Source organism: Anoplopoma fimbria, chromosome 11, assembly GCF_027596085.1.
Source record: "Anoplopoma fimbria isolate UVic2021 breed Golden Eagle Sablefish chromosome 11, Afim_UVic_2022, whole genome shotgun sequence".
NCBI lineage: Eukaryota > Metazoa > Chordata > Actinopteri > Perciformes > Anoplopomatidae > Anoplopoma > Anoplopoma fimbria.
Genome location: NC_072459.1, coordinates 18,036,823 through 18,061,642, shown reverse-complemented (window position 1 = coordinate 18,061,642; position 24,820 = coordinate 18,036,823). Strand labels below are relative to the sequence as shown.

At 42.3% G+C, this 24,820-nt stretch overlaps 2 protein-coding genes across 3 annotated transcripts; one reads left to right on the top strand and one right to left on the bottom strand.

Annotated features, from left to right (window-relative positions):
- The first annotated feature begins 5,203 nt into the window (after positions 1-5,203).
- Positions 5,204-12,004, top strand: LOC129097892 (fructose-bisphosphate aldolase A-like). Its single transcript, XM_054606787.1, has 8 exons — positions 5,204-5,308; positions 6,388-6,504; positions 7,791-8,057; positions 9,081-9,241; positions 9,487-9,570; positions 10,788-10,962; positions 11,052-11,251; positions 11,387-12,004. The coding sequence occupies exons 2-8, from the start codon at positions 6,393-6,395 to the stop codon at positions 11,477-11,479; spliced, it is 1,092 nt and encodes a 363-aa protein (XP_054462762.1). The 5' UTR covers positions 5,204-5,308; positions 6,388-6,392; the 3' UTR covers positions 11,480-12,004.
- A 1,106-nt stretch (positions 12,005-13,110) lies between these two features.
- Positions 13,111-24,773, bottom strand: gps1 (G protein pathway suppressor 1). Of its 2 annotated transcripts, none has more exons than XM_054606785.1 (14): positions 24,477-24,773; positions 21,990-22,082; positions 20,237-20,418; positions 19,064-19,228; positions 17,568-17,703; positions 16,689-16,766; positions 16,469-16,529; positions 16,256-16,341; positions 15,624-15,718; positions 15,445-15,550; positions 15,243-15,323; positions 14,434-14,571; positions 14,197-14,331; positions 13,111-13,620 (listed from the first exon to the last, which is right to left on the bottom strand). In XM_054606785.1, the coding sequence occupies exons 1-14, from the start codon at positions 24,507-24,509 to the stop codon at positions 13,600-13,602; spliced, it is 1,410 nt and encodes a 469-aa protein (XP_054462760.1). In that variant the 5' UTR covers positions 24,510-24,773; the 3' UTR covers positions 13,111-13,599. The 2 variants fall into 2 exon arrangements, with proteins under 2 accessions (XP_054462760.1, XP_054462759.1); XM_054606784.1 differs by having other exon boundaries at positions 13,111-13,534; positions 24,477-24,760.
- Positions 24,774-24,820: the final 47 nt, after the last annotated feature.

Genomic DNA, 24,820 nt, shown 5'->3' with positions numbered 1-24,820 from the left:
ACACACACACACACACACACACACACACACACACACACACACACACACACACACACACACACACACACACACACACACACACACACACACACACACACACACACACACACACACACACACACACACACACACACACACACACACACACACACACACACACACACACACACACACACACAGGGTCATGACTCACATCATTATCCTATTCTACTGATTCCCAACACTCAAAAAGGACTCAAAAACCATGAATGTCATATAATCATGTTTAGATTACTCTCTTCAATGCTTTTTGATTTAACAGAACCTCCATTATAAGTATTATGAGTAGGAGTATATGTACACGATACAACGGCTGACTTTATATGATGTTTAGGGGGCGTTACACGCCTCCTAGTTATGATCACATGGGACTCATCATTCAGTACACCTAGTACAAGATAATTTGGATGGTTAACAACGATTGGTGAAACTGGAGTGGACTTCTCTTACCTTTTCTCTGAACAGAAAATTAAGATAAAATATGAAAGAAACTTCAAAGAATATTGCCGCATGAGACCCACTGTGTTAACCCTTCTTCCATTTCCACATTGTCTTTTTATATTTCTTTAACCGTTGCAGGAGGAATATTTGAGCTTTTTATATTTGACAGAATTCCAAATATTTGTGCAAGAGCTATTAAAACACTGCAGCTCCTCTAGAGTGAGGCGCTGTGTCGTTCATGGGCACTGAAAATGTGTGTGAGATAACAAAGGAGGACCAGTGAATTGGATTAAAGGATTATTTATTTGTTTCCATTGTCAGAAATGGCACAGTAGACAATGATGTCCTATTTCAACTAGTTGGTACACCAGTGTGTATTTATTTGTCTTTGTAATCAAGCCATCATGAGCTGACACTATAAAACTTTAAAAAAAACTACTTAAAGTTACTGTGAGGAACTTTTAACTGGACATGAAAAAGCTTCAGTTTAATCCTGATACTCTATATGAGCTACATAACTAAACCAGGCCATCAGAGAGAATAGTGAATATTTCCAAATAGTTATTCTTAAAGGAACAGTGTGTAGGATTTAGGGGGATTTATTGGCAGAAAAGGTATACAACATTCACAACTATGTTTTCTCAGGAGGTAGAGTGCGTTGCTGAGCATTAGTTTAGATCCTGATGAGCAGGTTTCACCTTGTATGGCAGCATCTGAATGTTACAGTGGGTACGGAAAGTATTCAGACCCCTTTAAATTTTTCACCCTTTGTTTCATTGCAGCCATTTGCTAAAATCGAAAAAGTTCATTTTTTTTCTCATTAATGTACACTCAGCAACCCATCTTGACAGAAAAAAACAGAAATGTAGAACTTTTTGCAAATTTATAAAAAAAAAAAAACTGAAATATCACATGGTCATAAGTATTCAGACCCTTTGCTCAGTATTGAGTAGAAGCACCCTTTTGAGCTAGTACAGCCATGAGTCTTCTTGGGAATGATGCAACAAGTTTCTCACACCTGGATTTGGGGATCCTCTGCCATTCTTCCTTGCAGATCCTCTCCAGTTCTGTCAGGTTGGATGGTGAACGTTGGTGGACAGCCATTTTCAGGTCTCTCCAGAGATGCTCAATTGGGTTTAGGTCAGGGCTCTGGCTGGGCCAGTCAAGAATGGTCACAGACTTGTTCCGAAGCCACTCCTTTGTTATTTTAGCTGTGTGCTTCGGGTCATTGTCTTGTTGGAAGGTGAACCTTCGGCCCAGTCTGAGGTCCTGAGCACTCTGGAGGAGGTTTTCTTCCAGGATATCTCTGTACTTGGCCGCATTCATCTTTCCTTCAATTGCAACCAGTCGTCCTGTCCCTGCAGCTGAAAAACACCCCCATAGCATGATGCTGCCACCACCATGTTTCACTGTTGGGATTGTATTGGGCAGGTGATGAGCAGTGCCTGGTTTTCTCCACACATACCGCTTAGAATTAACGCCAAAAAGTTCAATCTTGGTCTCATCAGACCAGAGAATCTTATTTCTCATAGTTTGGGAGTCCTCCATGTGTTTTTTGGCAAACTCTATGCGGGCTTTCATATGTCTTGCACTGAGGAGAGGCTTCCGTCGGGCCACTCTGCCATAAAGCCCCGACTGGTGGAGGGCTGCAGTGATAGTTGACTTTGTGGAACTTTCTCCCATCTCCCTACTGCATCTCTGGAGCTCAGCCACAGTGATCTTTGGGTTCTTCTTTACCTCTCTCACCAAGGCTCTTCTCCCACGATTGCTCAGTTTGGCTGGACGGCCAGGTCTAGGAAGAGTTCTGGTCATCCCATACTTCTTCCATTTAAGGATTATGGAGGCCACTGTGCTCTTAGGAACCTTGAGTGCTGCAGAAATTATTTTGTAACCTTGGCCAGATCTGTGCCTTGCCACAATTCTGTCTCTGAGCTCCTTGGGCAGTTCCTTCGACCTCATGATTCTCATTTGTTCTGACATGCACTGTGAGCTGTAAGGTCTTATATAGACAGGTGTGTGCCTTTCCTAATCAAGTCCAATCAGTTTAATTAAACACAGCTGGACTCCAATGAAGGAGTAGAACCATCTCAAGGAGGATCAGAAGAAATGGACAGCATGTGAGTTAAATATGAGTGTCACAGCAAAGGGTCTGAATACTTATGACCATGTGATATTTCAGTTTTTCTTTTTTAATAAATTTGCAAAAAGTTCTACATTTCAGTTTTTTTCTGTCAAGATGGGTTGCTGAGTGTACATTAATGCGAAAAAAAATGAACTTTTTCGATTTTAGCAAATGGCTGCAATGAAACAAAGAGTGAAAAATTTAAAGGGGTCTGAATACTTTCCGTACCCACTGTATATTGACACCACGCTGATGTACTGCTGGAGCGAAGGGAGGCATTGGCGAACCAGAACCAGGACAGCGTGGGTCAGACTGTCAGGCCCTGCAGCAGTAAGATGAGAGATTTCCTGCTCAGAAACCACTTTTATCCACAGGGTCCACCAAAGCAGCAATCCAATGATCTTCGTACTAGCTTTACAAATTGATTTCTTTACATTTGAAAGTTAGTAGACACAATTAAGCTATGGCCTTCAACTGAAGAAGGTGAAGTCAGCACAGCTGTGTACTGTGGAATGGGCCAGTAGTACAATACCAGTACAATAGTGCAGTCACATCCATCTGCTCTATATCTGCATGCACTGCACTACTAATAATGTATTTTTTAAATAAAAAGGTTTGAGTGATACTAACTTACACTAACACTCATGGGTATTTAAAGCACAAAGATTCTGGAGAAGAACCAAAGTCAGTAATGTGCCGGTGTCAACTGAATGATGCACGCATGTTAAACAGTTAACTTACTGTAATTTACTTTTTTTCTTTTAGATTAGTTATTGCTGTTAGCTTTTATTCTTGTAATATTTGTGCATCTGTTTTCTCAACATTTATACTGTCCTGTTTAAACAGGATGTCAAAGCTCAAGAGATCATTGAGTTTTAATTCAGCTTCTCTTTCTCTCACTAAAACCTTCGGTTCCAATTTGATCTCATCCTGTAAGGTTGAACAAATCAATCAATGGGTTTTGAAATGCAGGGTCAAAATGTGGCTCATATGTAAGAGAGGCAGGTTGCAGATTCCCCAGTCTTCACTGAGCACCTTTATGGAAGAGCGACAATGAATCAGTGGAGAAGCCTCTGAACCAGCATTTAGATGAGACATGTTCTGCATTGAGATCCTGGTTAGAAGTGCCTAAAACGTTTACATATTTCTATCTTCAATCTTTATTTGATCATGTGACGAAACAGTACGACGGTCTGTTTGTATATGTGTGTGTGTGTGTGTGTGTGTGTGTGTGTGTGTGTGTGTGTGTGTGTGTGTGTGTGTGTGTGTGTGTGCTTGATAAACTAGTAACTAGCGACCCATCATAGCAGCGTTCAGTGGGGTCAACTGAACCCTGGTCTCTGTAGCCTGAATAGAAAAAACATCAGTGATGTTGTGTTACAGAAGGTTAAAGACTGTAACTGAGTCCTTATCCAGCCACTGATTCTTTGTCATATGACAGATGTGAAGTGATTTTGTCAGACTCTACTGAGACAGTTGGACATATGCATCAACAGTATGGAAAAGTGCTTCTTCATGTTTGAAGGGCAGAAGCAACCTGTGATGGAGATGGAGACATGTGTTTGCATCACATATTCATATCATAGATTCAGCTTCACCTACAGTCATGCCTCTGAGGTGAAGGCATCAGAACAGCTATAGGAATCTCACAGTAGTAGAATCAGTGGACACACGTCACTGATTAGAGTCATGGAGGATCTCCTCCGTGGGATGATGCTCTGGTCACGTAGCATCCTGCATGTGAGAATCCTCACGTACGCCCAGAGCTTCTGAAAGGAGGGTTGTGGGGCCTCAGCTCTGTCTCACAGGCAACAACTTCCTCTGTAACTTAGAATGCAAATGAAAACACACAGGCAGAAGTCAAGACAACAGCATGCAGTCTGTTCATTTAAAGTGTTTAATTCCAGCAGGTGAAATAAATCATAGCATGACAGAACAGTTTCTCAGACCTCTCTGAAGCTTTTGAATATCAAAGAAAACATAAGAAGGTCCTGTAAAATCCCAGGCAAGCCATTTGACATGTTGGGTATCCGGGTTTGAAACTACCGTTTTTTGATTGGGACAAGTGAGTGATGAGTGGAATGTTTTTGGTAAGGTGTAGTGACAGCCCTCTGCTCTTCTGTACCAGAGTTAGGACCAGATCTCTTGAGCTTGACCAGACGTGGTCTTTGGGTGATGTAACAGTGCACAACGTCTGATCATTTAATGTTGTTGTTTTTTTACAGTGAATACAGACAAAAACCTACAATTCATTATGTACCAAGCTGAGCTGGTCTTTAATCATAATGTCTGTGATGGTCCCTGTTGTTATTAATGGGGTCATCTGAAACATGGATTTGGTTTGACCACGTGGCTCAGTGTCCTCGTTGTGGGTCACTGGGCACAGCAGATCTCAATCTGAAGACCTGGTTAAGTTTGATGAAGACCTCTCCAACATTTGTGACTCAAGAAGACGTCTGTGGAGCTGTGGAGCAGGATGTGTGAGCAACATGTGGACTGATTGCCTGTAAGACAACAATGAGGGTTAACAAACGCCCAGTAAATCAGCATCACAGTAATCGTTGCGTCATTCTTTTGCAAGCTGAGCTCTGATTGGACGATCCCCGCTGAGGTCTCGCCCCTGTGCTGTCTCCATCTGTGCCCTCTAACTACATCAGCTTCCTGCATCCACCCGCTGGTTACTTCTACTGTACGACCAACAATCCGGTGAGTTTTATTTTCTCCATCCATTTCTCTATCATTTCAAACATTCACTAAGAAGATGACAGCTTTGTTCATTTTCTCTTCATAGAGTTTATTAGTCCAGCTCGGCACGCCTTTAATTTGATTAATAACCCAACGTTACGTCATTACGAGCTCTTTTGCTGTTTTTATATGTGTCGCCACGAAAGGGTAAAACTAAATACCAATAAAGTTGTTTTTCCTGGAGTTTTCTGGAAGCCATTTGTATTTGGGAACTCCCAGTAAAAGTCCTTCAGCTGGCTTGGCAAGGACGCGGAAGTGGCGTCACGAGAAGCTGCTACATTTTTATCAACGTTACTACTCTATTAATACTTTACTACCACGTTACTTTACTATATAACACAAGCAGACAAACATTGGTAACAATTGTTAAAAACCAAGCAGTCCTCTGTAGTAAACTGTAGAGTCAGTGTTAATGTGACACTTCACGGTGTTCATTAGAGGAAAGTAATTATCCACATCCAAAGAACAAAGCATCCTCCTCAGATACTTAAACCAAGTAGAAGTGGTAATTCAACAAAATACTCAATTAAAAGTCAAAGTCCATAACAATGCTATTTTTAGGGGAGAAAAATTAAGAAATATTCTATGTAAATTAATAAATAATGGGGCGGCTGTGGCACTATTTTTCTCACTAGAATCAAACTCTACCGGCAACATGGAGTGTGGAACCCTAACTTAGTAAATGCAGCCCACTGCTCCTCCGGGATGGGTTAAATGCAGAGAAAAACATTTGGGAGAAATATTAATTTTAAATTAATAAAAGAAATTTTTCTCACTAGAAATGGAAAGTAAATCGCTTGTAGATCTTACAGAGAAAACTTTGAGAAATACGTTTTGAAAGAAAGAAAGAAAGAAAGAAAGGAAACATCCTGGGCCTCTGTGAACACTTCCTCCTCAGATGTGGAGAAAACAGTGAAGACATATTGTGGTTGGATTTTGTAAGACTAGCACAATGTCCTTCTGTTTCCGTTAGACTGACATAGAAGTTATCAGAAATAAGAAATAATAATGTCTCTCTTCTGTCCTGGTCTCCATTCCAGACATCATGACTCACGCGTATCCCTTCCTGAGCACTGAGCAGAAGAAGGAGCTCAGTGATATCGCTCAGAGGATCGTAGCTGCTGGAAAAGGCATCCTGGCAGCTGATGAATCCACAGGTACGACCGCAGCGGAGCACGAGGCAGTAATGAATGGACCAGTATGACCCACCACAGTCCAGCTCAGTGACACAGTAATCCCATTAAAAAAAAAAAACGTTTGCATGTCTCTCTGCTGGTTTGATACTCACAACTGAAGACAGTAGGATGTTTTTAAAATCACTAACTGCTAAAAATACATAAGTACCTACAAAGTATTTTGTCCTCTATTTCTGTACACACTAACATACACCTAAGAGAACCTGACTGACATCAGCAGGGACAATATCATTGGCTGAGTTTAACTCATCTCTGATGTGTCACATTAATCATAGAAATCAATATTGGCATTACATAAATAATTAATTACAACAATGACATTACATATCTTTAAACACTTCTCTAGTGGCTGTGTGTTGGCAAGAATCTGGCATCTACGATATACGATATCAATGTATTGTGATATATTGTGATTTTTAAAGTCTAATTTTAAGAAAGCTGTCATAGTATAAAGAACACACCACCATATGCATAAAATCTGAGTAAAAGAAAGGGAACTTCTTCATCCAATCAGAACAGTGAGATCTGCATTCACATTTATCGATTATCATTCAACATCTTAGCGCTACCTTAGCCCCCTCTGTTACCTGGTGACTTCTCCAGTCCTACCCATGTGTCAGTATGTTGGGGCAACAAACATGCAGTTTACACCCAAAATAACGTAAATGCCAGAAAAAGTTAACTCTGTTTGACTCTGAACTGAGTGTCAGTTTTAAGATGCATGCTTCTAACAGCGAAGTGATCGATATGATCAATATCGCACATTTTTCAGGAAATGTCTGTGGAGTTGTGTCATGTTTGATTGACATTTACTATCCAGCTACAGAACACAAATGATGGCAATGAGATTTAAAGACACATGGCAGTCACTACTGGATGAACATTTTTAGAAATAGGTGATATAGTAACAGAAAAAAATATATTTATCAGAGCTGCCTCGTTTGATCCGAGTTCACAGCTTCACCAGTGATTGACAGCTGCGTCAGAGACTCCTCGGCTCTGATTGGTTGTTTTTCTTCTGGTGGAATCTTTCTAATGTCATCAGGAGCTCTGAGAGGAGGCAGAAGAACCTGATTGTTTCACAGATAATCTGTCTCCTGGACTACTGTCAGTATAAAGTGACAGTTTGAGCAAATATGACAAAAGGTTATATTGTGAAATTATTAAATATAGCCTCCCTGACTGGTAAATGGCCATGTGTTTTAATCTACTCCACCCACCTCCTCCCTGTCTGCTTGCACCTCCAGGCAGCATGGCCAAGCGCTTCCAGGGCATAAACGCTGAGAACACGGAGGAGAACAGGAGGCTTTACCGCCAGCTCCTCTTCACCGCCGACGATCGGGTCAACCCCTGCATCGGCGGCGTCATCTTCTTCCACGAGACGCTCTATCAGAAGACCGACGGTGGCAAGCTCTTCCCCCAGCTGGTCAAAGAGAAGGGCATGGTGGTGGGCATCAAGGTGGACAAGGGTGTGGTTCCCCTCGCAGGCACCAGCGGAGAGACCACCACTCAAGGTAAAGAGAAATGGAACATGTGCACCCTAAACCAACAGTACTAATGTGCTTCAGCATGTGAAGATTACCATCACCAAGACACAGAAACACTTTCAACATGAACTCATATTTTATATAATCATGAGCATGAACTCATGTATGACACACACAGAAAGGCTGATACTACTTAGTGCTTAGATTCTGCAAAATAGCTCAACATCAGAACATTTGCTTTCTTTTTGAAAATGAACTGAAGAGAGAAGATTTGTATTAATCACAAGTCTGAGTTTATCTTTTTGTGTGTTTATTTTATTGGATTTTCAATAGATTTAGCCAAAAAACATACAAACAAAACATTAATTATTTTGTGAAAGCAAGATGCAAAGAGTTGATATTAATACAACACAAGAAAATGAACAACAAAACCACAAAATGATCAATGTTATCAATAAATGGTTAAATTACCACATATGATATACATAATATATGCCAAACAAGCGCAGACACATGACTAATAATTACAACAATACAGCTACATTTAGGCACACAACCATCTGTAAAATGAAAAGTTCAGTCCATTGATCGGGTTACCTGACCAACACCTCCTTTTAATCTCCCTGAGTCACATGGGACTGCTTTCTGTAAAGTGTACAGGAACACAAATGTAAAACAGACAGTGTGTTTAGGTGTACCGTTTATACCAATGTCTTGGAAAGAAAGAAATGTATATTTTTTTGAAATATTCCTTAAAATAAAGCTTTTGACTGCAGGACAGACACATCTTGATATTTGACCTTTGATTGATGCATGAACTTCACTACCACTAAAAGCCCATTTGCCTGGAGCCACATTAGCAGAAAATCCTAATGAACAGTAGGAGTTTGGAAGAACTCATGCATGTTTGATTTTTAATGTAATAAATACAAAGTGCTCAGCAGTCACATACTCTGGAGAGAACCTGCTGCTGTGTGGTGATGGAGCTGAGCTGCACCCGTGTGTCATCTCTCTGAGTGTATCTTCTCTCATGGTGTGTGTCTCCGTCAGGTCTGGACGGGCTCTACGATCGCTGTGCTCAGTACAAGAAGGACGGTGCTGACTTTGCCAAGTGGCGATGTGTGTTGAAGATTACCTCCACCACCCCGTCCCAGCTGGCCATCATGGAGAACGCCAACGTGCTGGCCCGCTACGCCAGCATCTGCCAGATGGTGAGAGACTTAAACAGGACACACATTAACATTCAGACGTATGGTTCCGTTAGAGAACATGGTTTTCTCAGTTCAGTGATGCAACACAAGCAGCCGTTACACAACTCAGTACACAGTTGGCCCATCAGGCTCCTGACTAACAGGGTAGCAGTTGGTACACAAGTCACAACCCTAAGAGAGGAAGTGCTATTGTCTCTGTTGTCATGACGCTAGTTGCTATGTTCTCTTTACCTCCCCCCCCCCAGCATGGCATCGTGCCCATTGTGGAGCCTGAGATTCTTCCAGACGGTGACCACGACCTGCAGCGCTGCCAGTATGTGACTGAGAAGGTGAGTGATGGGGGTCAGCTGGACCAGATGGGTAACAGGCCTGAGATAGACTTTAGAACCAACAGATATTAGTCTGTTGTTGATTGTCCTCTCTGATATGATGGTGAGGGTTCAACTGTGACTCTGTAGTCCAGGAACATGTCAGCATCAGCCTGAATTTGGTATGTGCTCAGAAAAAAAAGAGAGCAGCAATCTGGTAACGTGGTGCATATTTTCACTTTAATTTCAGGTGTGTTGATCATGTCAGATCATGTTGTGTTGAACATGTCTGATCATATTGTGTCTTCTTCTGTGGTGGATGTTAACAAAGGTATATATAAGGCAATTCAACAGTTGACAGTGAATTTAAAGGTGTTTATTTAGACAGCAGTGGAAGAATACACCATATACACATTACTATTGAGTACAGAAACAGTTATAGAATATAACATTGTGTGATTAGATCAGCTTTCAAATGGTTTTGATGAAACATTACCAGGGACAACTGGCACATTTCCACCCACATCTTTTTATGCACAATTTTATGTTAGTCTAAACTCCAGAAATTTGAGAGAAAGCTAAAGTTTTTACACAAAACACTACCTGAGTTTGAAAGGTAGGTAAAGAGATGTTTCTGTCACAGTACATGCTTCTTCTTCTACTGTAGACTAAATGTACACACATCCACTCCACCAAGGATAACAGGAGTAAGAGTCTGTCTCGAATGCTAGCCGCTCTCTGACATTGGCACATTACTGCTAAAGGTTAATGCTAACATCAGCACGCTAACATGTTCACAATGACAATATTAAGATGTCACAGCTGGGGCTGATGGGAATGTCATTACTTTCGGACAAGTATTGGCACTAGATTCAAAAATCTGAGGATCACCGAGGTTATTACATTTAATCCTGAGGGGACAAGGCTGAACCAAAATTCATGGAAATCTCTGATGTCTCTAGAGGGGATCAACAAAGTCAGTAAGGACACTTTTATTGGACAACATTTAGTGTGTTTCAGTGGAACTCTGGAGAAGTTTGTTCAGGAAGTTGTGAACCAAACAGGCTGGCTGAATATATATATAACCATGAATAAAATATCCTAGAAACAGAAGTGTTACTCAACAGTTAACTTAAATGAACTGCATTAGTTGCTTTCAGTCCGTTCGTTCCGTCATGTCTCAGTGCGTGTACTGATACTACGTCCTGCTGTCTCTGACTGTGTTTATGAACCGTCAGGTGTTGGCAGCTGTCTACAAAGCACTGTCTGACCACCACGTCTATCTGGAGGGCACCCTGCTCAAACCCAACATGGTGACTGCCGGGCACTCCTGCCCCAAGAAGTACGGTCCTCAAGAGATCGCCATGGCAACTGTCACCGCCCTGCGCCGCACCGTGCCCCCCGCAGTGCCAGGTGAGACGGACACGTAGATGTCTGCACACATGCTTGTCACAGGTACACCGGATTTCTTCCTGATCGTCCTCCTGTGCATTCTCCCCCAGGTGTGACCTTCCTGTCAGGCGGTCAGAGCGAGGCGGAGGCCACCCTCAACCTGAACGCCATCAACCAGTGCGCTCTGCACAGGCCCTGGGCCCTCACCTTCTCTTACGGCCGGGCCCTGCAGGCCTCCGCACTGAAGGCCTGGGGAGGCAAGAAGGAGAATGGCAAGGCCTGCCAGGAGGAGTACATTAAGAGAGCCCTGGTGAGGAGGAGGAGGAGGAGGAAGAAGAGGAAGACCCAGCTGTGGTTTAGGGACCCTCTGGACATGTTCATTAGAGGATGGTGGATACAAACCCATGTTTTAAGGAATCCTTCTTTGCTTTGTGTTTCTCCACAGAATAACAGCAAGGCAGCTCTGGGGAAGTACGTGTCCTCTGGAGAGCAGGGAGCAGCTGGGGAGTCTCTGTTTGTGGCCGACCACGCCTACTGAAGCCCCCATTCATTCCACTCTTTTTTACCACATACTCAGTCACGCAGATAAACCAATCATTAAGTATCATTCCATTAGTGATGAGAGCCCGATGAGTTCCTGATAGAAAACAATTAGAATTTGAAAAAGATGACTTTAATACCCCTAAGCCCAGTAAAGCTACTCTAGCTCTATCCTCCCTTTAAGTTTGACTTTGCCCTTGTAAAGTCAGTGTTGGGCCCCAATCCTGATCTCCACACTCACAGACTTTGAGGTGCGTTCCAATCAGGTCTGTGAGGGTTTAAGGCTGCCAGTGTTTTTTTATCTGCATCCCTGCTTACCAGGCGGAACTATATTCACTCATAGAATTTGCTCAGATGTAACTACACAAAACAGCTTACAATTTATCACAAAGTCTTTCATTTTGCTGATGAGCTCCCTATAAAGTCCTTTACATTGACCTCCCTGAATAGTGAGTAAGGAACAGTGAATGAGTTCAGTTAATTCTTCAACCAATTCTTTTAATTTTGCTTAATCATGACATTTTGACGTTTAAAAGACACCGTCGACCCCTTATGGGCCTTGGAAAAAATAAAAAGAATAAAGAGGACTGGGCCCGACCCTACTGCCTTACTTATTAGTGTGTGTGTGTGTGTGTGTGCACTTAAACCCCACAGAGAGAGAGAGAGAGAAGAGTTCCCCTGCAGAGTTGTCCTCAGTTTGTGCTTTGTCTTACGTACATGTGCCTTCATTATTCAACTGAACTGCTGGAGGACACTCTGTAGAGGACGGTGTAATGAATATACAGTATGAGTGTATACACTGGAAAGAGAATCAAATTAAAATATTCCACAACTAACGCTGTCCTGTGTTGCATCTATCAAGAGTGTTTTTATTTATTTATTCAGAGTGGCTGACGTACAGAGGAGCAGTGGTGACCGACGGTACTCTGATGCTTTACCTCTGTCCATGTGTTCAGTGAAATGAGACGATGCAGCTCCACCCTGAACCTTCTTCTTTGCTGGACACTTATATTATTTTTTTTAGTTCAGCATCCATATCACACACTGCTGAGGGGAGAATTCAGAAACACCACTGGAACAACAATATGGGTCCAGTCAACTATCGTCAAAAACACTTTATCTCACCCCTAGAAGGACTAATGTCTTCTTACAATCAGCTGCAGTCTCAGTGACATGTAAAGATATTCGCTTGCACTTTTTCTGTGACTGAACAGTTCATGTCACACCTGCCAACTTTACTCACAATATTCTCCTGCAGCTACTGGACGCTGTATCAAATTCAATAGCAGTGAGCTGCTATAGCAACTAAGTATCCTTCTACATTATGTGAATTGACCATTCACTTCACTTCTGCAGTCAAAAGTGTACTGAGGCAGGTGTGTGTGACATATTTGTAATGTAATCACACACTGACATTAGTGTTACTTTTAGTATCATCATTCATGCGAGAAGGATTTTAACTAAATTACCTTTTTTTGAGCTTTAGAGATTGACTTTAGAGTCCTTTTAAACCTTTTAAACTTAAAGAGGCTGACCCAGAAACAGCCCCTTTTAGTTTGAGCACACATCACATCCAAACACAGGGGCTCCTCAGTCAGTTCTAGCTACTGGAAGACAACAGAGCTACTGCATTAAAAACAACCAGTGGGTGTATGTCAGGTAGGTGTTTTTATTTTAAAATCTTGTTTCTGTTAATGAGGCCTCCATCATGTGTAATCAGGGCAAAGCGAATCTCCTTCCAGTAAGGTACAGCTGAAGAGCTGAGCTTTCATCAAAACATCCCCATCAGCAGACCAACAGAGGACTTTCCCATTTTCACCTGATGGAGACTGGGAACATTAAAGTCTTTATATTGTGTGGTGTTTCTGTCCTCAGCAGAGATGCAGGAGGTGGGCGGGGCTGGTGTTGATGAATAACATGGTGATCTGCAGCTGTGGTCAGCAGAGTCAGCATGCAGACTTTGAAGAGGATTTCCTCTTCACATGTTGGTGCTCATCCTGGTCTGGCTGTTGGCTGGTGTCAGCTCACCCTGGCTGCCTTCTCTGGGTGGAGACTGAGCAGAGGACACAACACGAGTGAGGCACTGTCTCAATTCTCTGAGTCCGTAATTTGGTATCGTCACATTTCACAAATGAGAGTCTGTGGAGAAGACCAGCAGCATCTCCGTCACATAACTACAACTTAGACAATTCAACAAATCATTGGAACAAGAAAAACAATCATAAGCGTGCATTCTCTCTCAGTGCTAGCTCATGGAGTGATATTGGCTCTCTGTAAATCAAAGAGTACTATTCCAGACTTTTCATTATTAGGTTTAAAATAGTCTAAACTAGGGTGCATTCATGTCCAAATATATGCAAATACACCAGAGTACTGCTACAGTTTGAGTAAAGCTTAGACTTCAGTGTGTCTAAATGTCTGTGAGGTTTACTACAGTGTAATGGTCTCAATACAAATATCTCAGTGTTGATGCAGTGAGTCATGTAATGCTACATACATCTGACTGTAGGACCTGCAGACACCTGTGTGTGCATTCTGTTCACCCCTGACTGTAGAGTACTAACTACTACCACTATAGTACTATACTGGGAACCATGCTTATCCTCGTCTTAACATGAGCTATTCCAGTACTACACTGGCAGGGTGGTTTTATATTTACAGTTTAATATTTAACTCCTGCTAAGATGATACATTATAAGACAAATTTTTTCGTACCTTGACGTGGATCTGGTTGCGCAACACAGCAGCTCGGAGGATCATGGCTTTGGCTCGTCTCTGGAACTCCTTGCCCATGTGGAGCGACTTCTCAAACGTGGTGCTCCTCTGGTCCACATCCCTCGCATACAGAATCTATCGACGCGTCAGAGTACCCGTTTGTAACGTTCCAAATGGCACATCACTCACACCAACATATTTTTTTGTGTGTGTGTGTGTGCGTGTGCGTTTTTTTACCTTGCTGTGGGAGTCGATGCGAGCGTTGATAAGCCCCTCCAGTATGAGCTGGGTGAGCTCGTCCTCCAGAGCTGCTACTGTGGTGTTGAAGGCCTGAGCCATCTTCGTCATGTCTGCTGACACGTAGGGGCTGAAATACTGAACACATGCACACTCAAATGTCAGCCATGCTACCATTAGACACTAGTTACCTAAAGAACTGAACCCTGACCTGTAGAATTTAAAAAGGTTCTCTGTGCGACATTCAGAGCATTAATAGCTCATCAACAACCATCATCTCTGTATAGATATAGAGGAGTAATGTCTCCCTGAGCAGATAATGACTCATCTCTCCCTCTGTGTGTGTTGTTATCAGAGCTTCTATGTGCTTTGTCAACATTGCCTCATAGTGCATGTTAATGCGTTTAGTTCATGTTAGTGCATGTGAGCGTGCCCCACTGGTGAGCTCACAGGCTGCCTCTCTGCACTGCTCTCATACGGTGGTTACAGCTTATTACAGCTTATTACTGCTGTAGCACCCACCCTTTGGTCCTCTGTATGCCTCTGCCAACTGGTCAAGATGCAGTTTACAATTACAAGAAATTTGGGTGAAATTGTCATCATTTGTTAATGAATTCTCGAGTTATGGCCCAAAATGTGTTTTGTGAGGTCACAGTGACCTTTTTACCGCTCAAAGAGGATGTTTGTGCCAAATAACAAAAACCTTCCAGGTGTTCCTGAGATATGGAGAATGGACGGACAGACAGACAGACGGACAACATCACGCCTTAATGCTTAAAAAGTGGAAAGGCACTGAGTGCATGTCTCACCTGGATGAGGGCTCTGTTCCTGATCTGGCTGTACAGGGTCTTGACATGTGGGGCCAGGTACATGTCCAACAGGAGGTTATCCTGGAGGACACACCACAGTCACATACACTCTGAATCATCACAGAATATCGTGCAGTGTCATGTACTCCCAGAAGACTCTTCAGTGACAGTTAATCTACAATAAACTCTTTGACACTCTCACCTTCATTTCATCCAGCAGCTTGAGACAAGATGCATACTTGGACTCGTAGAACTTGAAGATGATGTCACGGATCTGAGGTTCCAACTCTAGAAATAACTTAAAGGAGCTGAAGACAGAAAACAAGATTATTACCATAGTCTACTAGTCATTAAAGTCATCATTCACTGAACTACTCCCACCTGCTGGAGATGACGTTACGTTGGAGCTCCTGTCTGTCAAATGTGGCCAAAGCACAAAGGCCTCCATACACAGCTACGTTACTGGGCGACAGGAGCTGCAGGGAACACACACACACACAAATTTTACTGCTTTTTGTTAATGGTGGTGGCTTCAAACTTCAGCTGAATGTAGTGTGAGGCAGCAGTAAAGCTTTCATCAAAAGCTCTATATGAATGTGTGTCCTCAGCTGAGACGTTGTGTCCTGCTGAGTAGAGAGCAGAGAGCCGTCTTCAGCGTTGGACAAATATAATCATGTAATCATGAGAGAATAAAGAGGAGACGTCCTCATTGGACGGATACTTCACAGAATGAGAGATGTTTATGGGCTAAATGAATGAACAAATGAACGTTTGTCACACGACTGGAGTCAAGTGAGTCACATGTTCTTATATTTTTGGCATAGGTTTATATTATAAATAATTTAATCTAAAACCAATAATGTTACATAGGCTATTTAAGACATGGGATTAAAAATATGTCCCCTCCCCGCTTGATAGCGTTTCATTGACTTCTGAAGCATCATTTTAGCTTCAGTTGAACAGTAGAATGTGTGGGTCCGGTTGCCATGGCACCATTGGCTGACGTCACTCACCTCTGGACAGTCACAGTGGTCAAAAGAAGCCTGCAGGAAGCACTTGGCAGCTGGTTTATATTTCCGAGAGGCCAACTCTGCCAGGCCTGAAACAGCAACAAAGCAGCTCAGACAACTACCAGATCCGACTGCCAGTATAGGAACACACTTGGAGCTTTGGCTAAGCTGATCTTCCAAACTCATTATCATAATAAGAGCATAATGCTGTCTTACCTGCAGCACACTTTAATTTGGTGAGGACTGCTTGATTTTGGCTATCTCGCTCTCCTCTTTGCTAAACGAACAGAAACAAAAACATCATCATCTAAAAAGGCATTTGTCATCTCAGCAAAGAACTTATTAATGTTTATAAAAAATGGGTGCATGACTACTTTTCTGTCTCATTGTGAGACTGTAAGTGTAACACAGTGCAGACATTGTGACCTCTGCTCACCTCGGCTATCTCTGGCGTGGATTCTGCTTTGTTGACGTAGCTCAGTACATGGGACCAGTTCTGGAGGTAAACACTAACCTGTGGGAACAGATGAGAACATTTACGCCTTCATATACTGGAACCCCTCCCAGTAGTTTCTACCCCACGCTGCTTTCCCATTATGAGACACAAAGCATAAATACATTAGATCATTATTATTATTAGTCACATTACTATTACTATTCCCTGTACCATTACGCTTATTGGCTTTGCTTCTACCCTGAAGCCTCTTTGCTTTCTCGCCTTGCAGGTTTCCACGAATCGTTGTGGTCCCTGGACTGTGGTCGTGCCTCCTGCTGTGGCCCTGCTGACACCCACTGCTACTTCCATTATTATTATTAGTGACATTACTATTACCTATATCATTATTATAATTCCACTGTAGTCATTGATGCTGTTATTATAAGTAGTCTTAATTTTTTCCTTCATTACTCTGCTTACTACTGTGATTATATGAATCATTTATGTCATATACATTGAATGTGTTGTATCTCTGTTATGCTGTTCATTCTGTACACATGACATCTATTGCATTCTGTCCATCCTGGGAGAAGGATCCCTCCTCTGTCGTTCTCCCATAGGTTTCTTCCTTTTTTCTCCCTGTTAAAGGGGTTTATTAGAAAAGTTTTTCCTGTGCAGATGTCAGGGTTCCGGGACAGAGGATGTCGCATGTGTACAGATTGTAAAGCCCTCTGAGACAAATTTGTAATTTGTGATTTTGGGCTATACAAAATAAACTGAATTGAATTGAATCATGAGAGTGAAACATCCGTAACTCCCACCAGCAGCTGTTACAATGGTTACTGCCACATGGAAACACTGCAGGACATGGTGCTGTACCTTGATGACATTCAGACACATGTTGATGACATGCTTAGCACTGGTGCAGTAGTCTCTGGCTCTGGAGTAGCACTTGAGGGCGTTACTGAGGTCTCCACAGTCCAGGTAGTGATCCCCCAAGTCATCATGGCCTCTCCTGGGGAGGAAAGCAGGGGAGAGGGAGGTAAAGAGGTGGTAGATGTAGGGACAAGGGCAAAGGGTCACATCAGGAAACACTGACAGTAGTCAGCTTGGCTCTCCCAGCATTTCTAATAAACAAGCTGGCAAAAGGAATCAGCATGAGCATTCTTGTTACAAACCATCTGTCTTTGATGGTGTCTTTAAGGGCTTGATCTTAAGGCCCAGCTACTGTGCTGTGTGGAAATGGTAATATACTATAGATGCCCCGATCATGATTTAGCGGGATCTGGGTGTGTCCACAGTGGACTGGTCTCTGCTGCAGGCCCCACTGGAGTCTGAGCTGAAGGAGTTTCTGGTGAACCTGAATGATTTCACCAGAATCCAACCCGGTGGCACCGATGACGAGCTTTAAGAATAACCTTTATAGAAATAGACAATCGTCTCTCTGATGGTCTCATTTAATGATGGTCATATAGAGCAGTGGTTCTCAAATGGGGGTACGTGTACCCCTGGGGGTACGTGAAGGTACTCCAGGGGGTACGTGAGGTTTAAAAAAATATATATTTAAATTAGCATCCATTCAAAACTCCTTTAAAAATAGTTATTTAATAAATATCCAATAAAATATAAGTGTAAGTTCATAAACTGAATTCAATGCAACAATGCAATCTTCAGTGTTGACAGTTTAATAAATCAGACACTGATGGCACAGCGCTGTGTATTACATCTTTTTTTCAACCAAAAATGCTTTGCTCTGGTTAGGGGGTACTTGGCTGAAAAAATATTTCACAGGGGGTACATCACTGAAAAAAGGTTGAGAACCACTGATATAGAGGATCAGGACTAAATGAGACTGCTTTAGAACCAGTTAAAAGGTTCTCACTGTAATTTAAATATTTTGATTATTTTGAAGTTTTAATGTCGCATCATAAGACGTATCATAATCACGACAGCGTTAGCATTGACCTTAGCCCAATACTAGATTGACCTCAGTAGAGCTTAAATGCGTTCTAATAGAAGTCACTGTAACCTCCACTATCGTAGCGGTTTGGCTCCTCTTGCTGTCTGCAGACGAGCTAACGGTCACTGTGATTCCTCTGAGCAGCATGATGGGAATCAATTAGAATATTATACAAGTCTAATTAAGTTAGAAGTTCCAAATGTTTTTAAGGTTGCTCAAGTGGTGAGCTTTATGTCTTCAACCACACGTCTGTGAGTGTGGCCGTCTGTGTCGGTCATGCTGCAGCGTCACGTAGAAGAAATATGAGACTGACTGTCCGGTCACCTGTCATGGCCGATCAGCTGAAATCCTGCGGTTTGGATCGGTGCATCTCTAGTAGGAACATTGGAGCCCACAATGGCGTATGCCTTCATACCTGATGCTCTCTTTAATGGAGTTCCCCTTGTAGTTCTTCAGATCAGTGTCCAGTTTCTCCAGTTTGAGCAGAGCCTTTTTCCTGGTGGACTCGGCCCAGGCAGAGTCCAGGGGAGGAGGAACAACACCACCTTCAGGTACTGTGTCCGGCACACCCTGCACTTCTCTAAACAGAAAAAAAAAACTATTTACAGTGGATGTTGACAAAATGTCAGAGTGAAAAGGTGATGTAAGTGCTATCAGACTGTGGTGCAGGGGCTTCTCCAGTACACAGGGCTACATTTCTCATGATCTAACTGCTTTCATAGAGCTATACTAGGCATGTGTTCATAGCAGTCCATATTGATATACCTGAAAATATAAACTAAGTTTGAATAAATAAACAAACTATAGAAAACTAAGCTTCCACATTCCCTTGAACTGAAAAATAAGAACAGATAGAGATAACATCTTAACATTTGTACCATTAAATTAACAGGAGAGCCTACAAGCAGTAGGAGGTTGACAGAAGAGAGTTCACGAGACAGGCATCAGACCGGTTCATACCCAGCTGACCAGGTCAGGACTAGGAGGTGACACTAAAGGCTGGGTATCATTTAAGAAATGACGATACCAGAACCAATACCAGCACCACCAGCTGCTAGCAGCTACACAAATAAGTCCTGTGTTACCTGCCTTGTTTGCCGTAGTGCCAATGAGCTTTAGCATCCCTGAACATGGATTTAGTACCACCTCCTGAGCAGGGCCCAAACTTAGGTTCAGGAGGGCAAAGTGCTTCCCTGATATCAGACAGAATCATCAACTCCTTTCACTCTGTTTCCATCTTCAGTCTGACATTACCTCCACTCTCGTCCATTTCCACGGTGACGGGGGGGTTTGATTTCGCTAACCAATCACTAGAGACCAACGTATCCGCCTGAATCTAATGTCATTTTAAGTCGTGATTTGGCTAATCGCTGCACTCATTCATAGATTACTTTTAAAATCGAGAAACCACTGTTTCATGTCACGATGCCAGAGGAATCAGTCCACTAGATCTCTGTGGAGTAGGAGGATTCAAAGGTCTGAAACCAGGTAAGCACAGTGCAGGGAGTACAGAAGCAGTGCTCCAAATCAGGATTGCACTCTCTCCAAAAGCACTGCTCTTATGCAACGCGGTCATTGACTAGAATACCTCGAGGCCTCTGTGAGTTTGCGGTGGACCTCTTCATAAGTGTCGACATTGAAGGTCCTCTGGACAAAGGTGAGGGCCATCTTCAGGGCTTCCACTCGGAGCTGAGGGCAATGCTCAGCGATGAACTGAAGCCTCTCAATGCGCATCAATCCACTGTAGCTGGTGGCATACTGCTCCAGGTCCTACACACAGGGAGACAGTTATTAACACAGTGTGAAACCTGCTGCTCTGAAATGCTCCAGTCACATTAGAATGTATTAGTCTGTCAGATTGAAGTGATGTCATAGTAGCTCCCCTGTATTTAGCACGTTTGGGTTAGGTGGTCTATTAAAGTTAAGGTTGTTTCCCTGTACTATGCTGCCATTCAAACTGCATAATGATTTGGGTGTCCATTTAGAGCTGCATGCTCGAGGACCATCTCATAGTTACGGTGACACACACTTTCTTTAAACACCTTTTATCGTCTTATTCTGCCACTACCTGCTGACTCCTCCCTCACTACTCCTAACCGGCCCCGGCCTGTAGGGGCCCCAAGTGATACACAGCTGAGAGAGTCTCTGACCCCCAGCTGCTACTCTGAGACCAGAGACATAGAGGGGAGGAAACACTTTGCCCACTGTTATTGTTTTGGATGGTGTGTTTGGCTAACTGCTAACAGGCAGCAGCCAGACAGCTCGGTGAGTTTACCTCTGTGTCTGGAACCGTTTATGAAGTGTCTTATACGACGACTTTGAGCCTGTTGCTTGTATAACGTTACATCAACGCTTGTATCCGAGTTTGAGTGAAATCTGTTTGAGACACTTTACCGCTCTGGTTGTATTCATTCAATCAATCATTACAGCAGTGGTCTCTGCAGACTCACCTGGAGGAGATCTGTGCTCTACTGAGTTTACCTTTCTAGTTGTTTTATGTGTTGGACATAAGATAAACATTCGCCAAGAATAGAATAATAATGTCCATAATTCATTGCGCCTCTAACCTGCGACAAGGCAAGAGAATGAAAAGTTACTATGATGGACTTAATGTTACGTGTTAATGACGAACATTACTTTAAGGTTGCCTCTCCTTAACTGGAGCACTGGGGTGCAGACGGCACCATCTTACCTACAATTATGAGAAATACTCACTCAGTAGTGTCTCATGTTTAACCTGAAAGACTTATGATATGAAAACATCAGATTTACACACAGTCAGAGAAATAAAAGGTGTGTGTCCTGTTCATAATCCAAGTAGGAAATCCTAGCACATTTTTAAAATTTCCATCCCATATAAAAATAAATTCACCCCACAGATATATCAAAACTTCTCGGATTAATATTTTAACCTTTTATTTAATCGTCATCTGTTAAAAAAACAATAAATGTAACGTAACCATAACAGCAGCAGTGCAGAAATAACTTTAACATGGGGGCGATGAAGAATCACAGAGAAAATCGATTGTAAATTACTACTATAACAGAAACACGTTCTGCATGTTGATAATCATAATATATCATATTGGTGGGGCCCAAAAGTAATCAGCCAATCAATAAGCTGCAGCTTGTTCTGCAGGCATGCTTTGACCAGGCGCAGCCATTCTTGCGACCCACTACAAAATCTGCCTATTTTTGTAAGCGATGACATTGATGAATTGCACCAGCCACCTAAGCTTCATGCAAATATTGATTTTGGGAAAAACAGTTACATTGTGTGCCACCATCATGGGTGAGTGTTAGGGTGGTTGTGTTTATATGAAAGTCTGTCAGGTCAGTACCAGTGTTGGGTTCTCCACTATGTAATTGGTGTCCGGGGCGTTCTGCTGGTCCTCCTGGGGGTCTGCGTCTATCTGCATCGGCTCCACAGACCCCTGAGAGAAACACACCAGACACAGAGGTTAGCAGAAACCACAATGCAAGACATGATCCACATAACAGCGGGAAAACATTTTAAAAAAAATACTAGAACTGTAATATAAATGTTTTAATGAGTTTAGGAAGCATTGAGAAAATGACTAGTGTCCGTTTTCCAATGAGCAGCAAATCCTCTCTGGCTGCTGAGATTTGGACTGTCCTCGACCAAAGGAGTCCTGAGTCAACTAACACAAATCGATTAGTTGATTTAATCGACAGATCTGTTAAACTGAGTCTCTCCACAAAGAATCACACAAAAGCACCACTTTAAATTGTGTGTTTAACAGAAATGTGCTCATTAGTTTCTTGGAAATAAGTTATCCAGTGTTAAAAAGCATTAAAAAAAAAAAAAAAAAAAAAAAAAAAAAACACAACAAGCACAGCGAGCTGTGTGCTGCAGCGCGGTCCAGCAGCTGAGCTACGTTAACATCCCCAGGCTGTTCTTCTGGAGCTAATGTTGATGCTGGCTTGTGAACCTTAACAAGAAACCTCATTTGAGAACCAGAAGCTGTTCATAGAATATGCTAGAATGGTAGAGTATCACTTTGCTCTTCACAGGGAATTTGATCATTAGATGGTAAATCACAATGTTCACTGGGGTTTAAACTTAAAGCAATGAGATGTGTTCTACTGTTACTGAATAAGTGGCCCCACTAAACTACAATAATAAAAACAGGTCCAAGAGCTGAATGGTAGTTTGAATGGTAGTTTGGGGAATAGCGGCGGGAGAATTGATTGTAAATGTTCTACACAATTGGATAGAACGTGACACAGAGGATGACTTCAACAGTTGCAAAAGTTATTTACAGCAGATTTTAAGCCTTGTTCGAAATGGGATGCACAGTTGGCAACAAGCCAGGCAAAATGAGCACACAGGATTCTTAAGAGGTAGTTTGGCGTCACCACAGTACAAACAATCGGCATATTATCATTCTCTTTGTTAGCTTTTAACACGGTTCAAGGCTGATGTTGAATGAATGCATTTGGGCAGATAAACCTCCTGCGAAAGTTGTACAGTTAGTATGCGTTAGTACTGTATGTGTTACGGCATGTATAAGGCTTTTTAGAGATGGCGTGAGACTGAAGCTTCTGTCATTCTTGTGAAGTGTTCCAATACAAGCTTGTGTTAAATGAAGAATACCACGAGACTGGTGACATCCGAAGCTTCAGACATCACTGGTACTTCAGAAAGCGCTTCAGTCAGTTCTACAGTTTTTACAGTTTAGCAGAGATTAGAATAACATAGGGATGGCAAAGTAACACAACAAAGACATAATCATAAGTATGATTACATATCCACCTGAGACCATGTAATAATGAGATAAAAGCAAAAGGAATGAAAAAAAAAAAATCGAAATAAATCATCTCGTCAAAAATGTGATATATATATATCTAGGCTTTAAGTACAACGCATTATCCAATATTTAACCCTTACATATTGCACTACCAGGTCTAGATGTGATGCAGCACTTCTGAAAAGTGTTACCGATGTAATGTTAGCATGCAGGCTACTTGGACTGTGTTTATATTCTATTGTGCATTTGAAACTAAAACTAATATTTAAAAAAAAAAGGCCCAGCGTTATGCTAGTTACAATTTGGAGCTAGCTAATGGGGAACGGCTAATAACAGGAAGTTGGCTTGCAATGCTAGCTTTGGTAAACGACGGGCTACAATGATAAACACAAGTTGATCCTCAGCCTACGGTGTGTTTTGTACAAGTGAATAACCGAACTCAAGCTGTCTGTGTATCAGTAACAGCTCTACTGACTACTGGGTAACGTTGTTGTTTAGCCAGTGCGCCGTTAACGTTACAACTATGCTGATGTCGTCACCTCGTTGAGTCAATGGAGGCCTTCAGTCAGTTGTTAGCCTGCAGCTCCCAACACGATTAACCAATCGCTTATATTCAACTGTTTGGACTGGCAAACATGCATGCATTTAAAACGTTTATTTTAAAAAAAACGAGGGTCATTCCTAAATCTGCTTCCGGCAGTAACGTTGATCGTTTCTTTTTCTTGCGTTTGACTGCACATCGCACTGAAACCTTAGGGGATGGACAGTAACGTTACCTTTGACAACAAATGCCAAATGCTAATTCTTTAGTGTGTGATTTAATCAATCTAAATATTGCTTTCGTAGATGATTCACACGCTTTGTCAAATACCACGGACGAATGATGCAGGTCTGGCGTATTCTTAAATTGTGATCTTTAACCACGAACTGAGCCTGTGCTGAGTTTACATAGCCTAAACTAGCGAGCTAACCGCTAACATTAGCTAAGGTTACACCACTGTAAGGCAGATACATCAAGTTCAGTTTCCACAAATATTAACACTGGTTAAGACTTACCTGGAAGTTAAAAACTTGCAGAGGCAAAGGCATCTTATTTATATCTGACTTCGGGTGGTTTTTGTTAGAGGGGGGATATATAATAAAGATATTGATGTGCGACGTGCACTCTAGCAACCGAGTCTCTAGTGGGCTGGGCCTAACGTGCTGCTCGCTACGGATCGCGGGAAGGCGCAGTTTGACATCTTCTTCTTCTTCGTTTTAAGGTGGGCTACAAGTCAGCTTTAAAGGTGCATGTTCCCCTCCACCGAACCGGAGTGTGCACTCCCAGAAGAGTTGACCTGTTAACTGAAGACTTTGAAATAAGGCCCTCCCTACGCCGCTGTGTGTATCCCCTCTGTAAC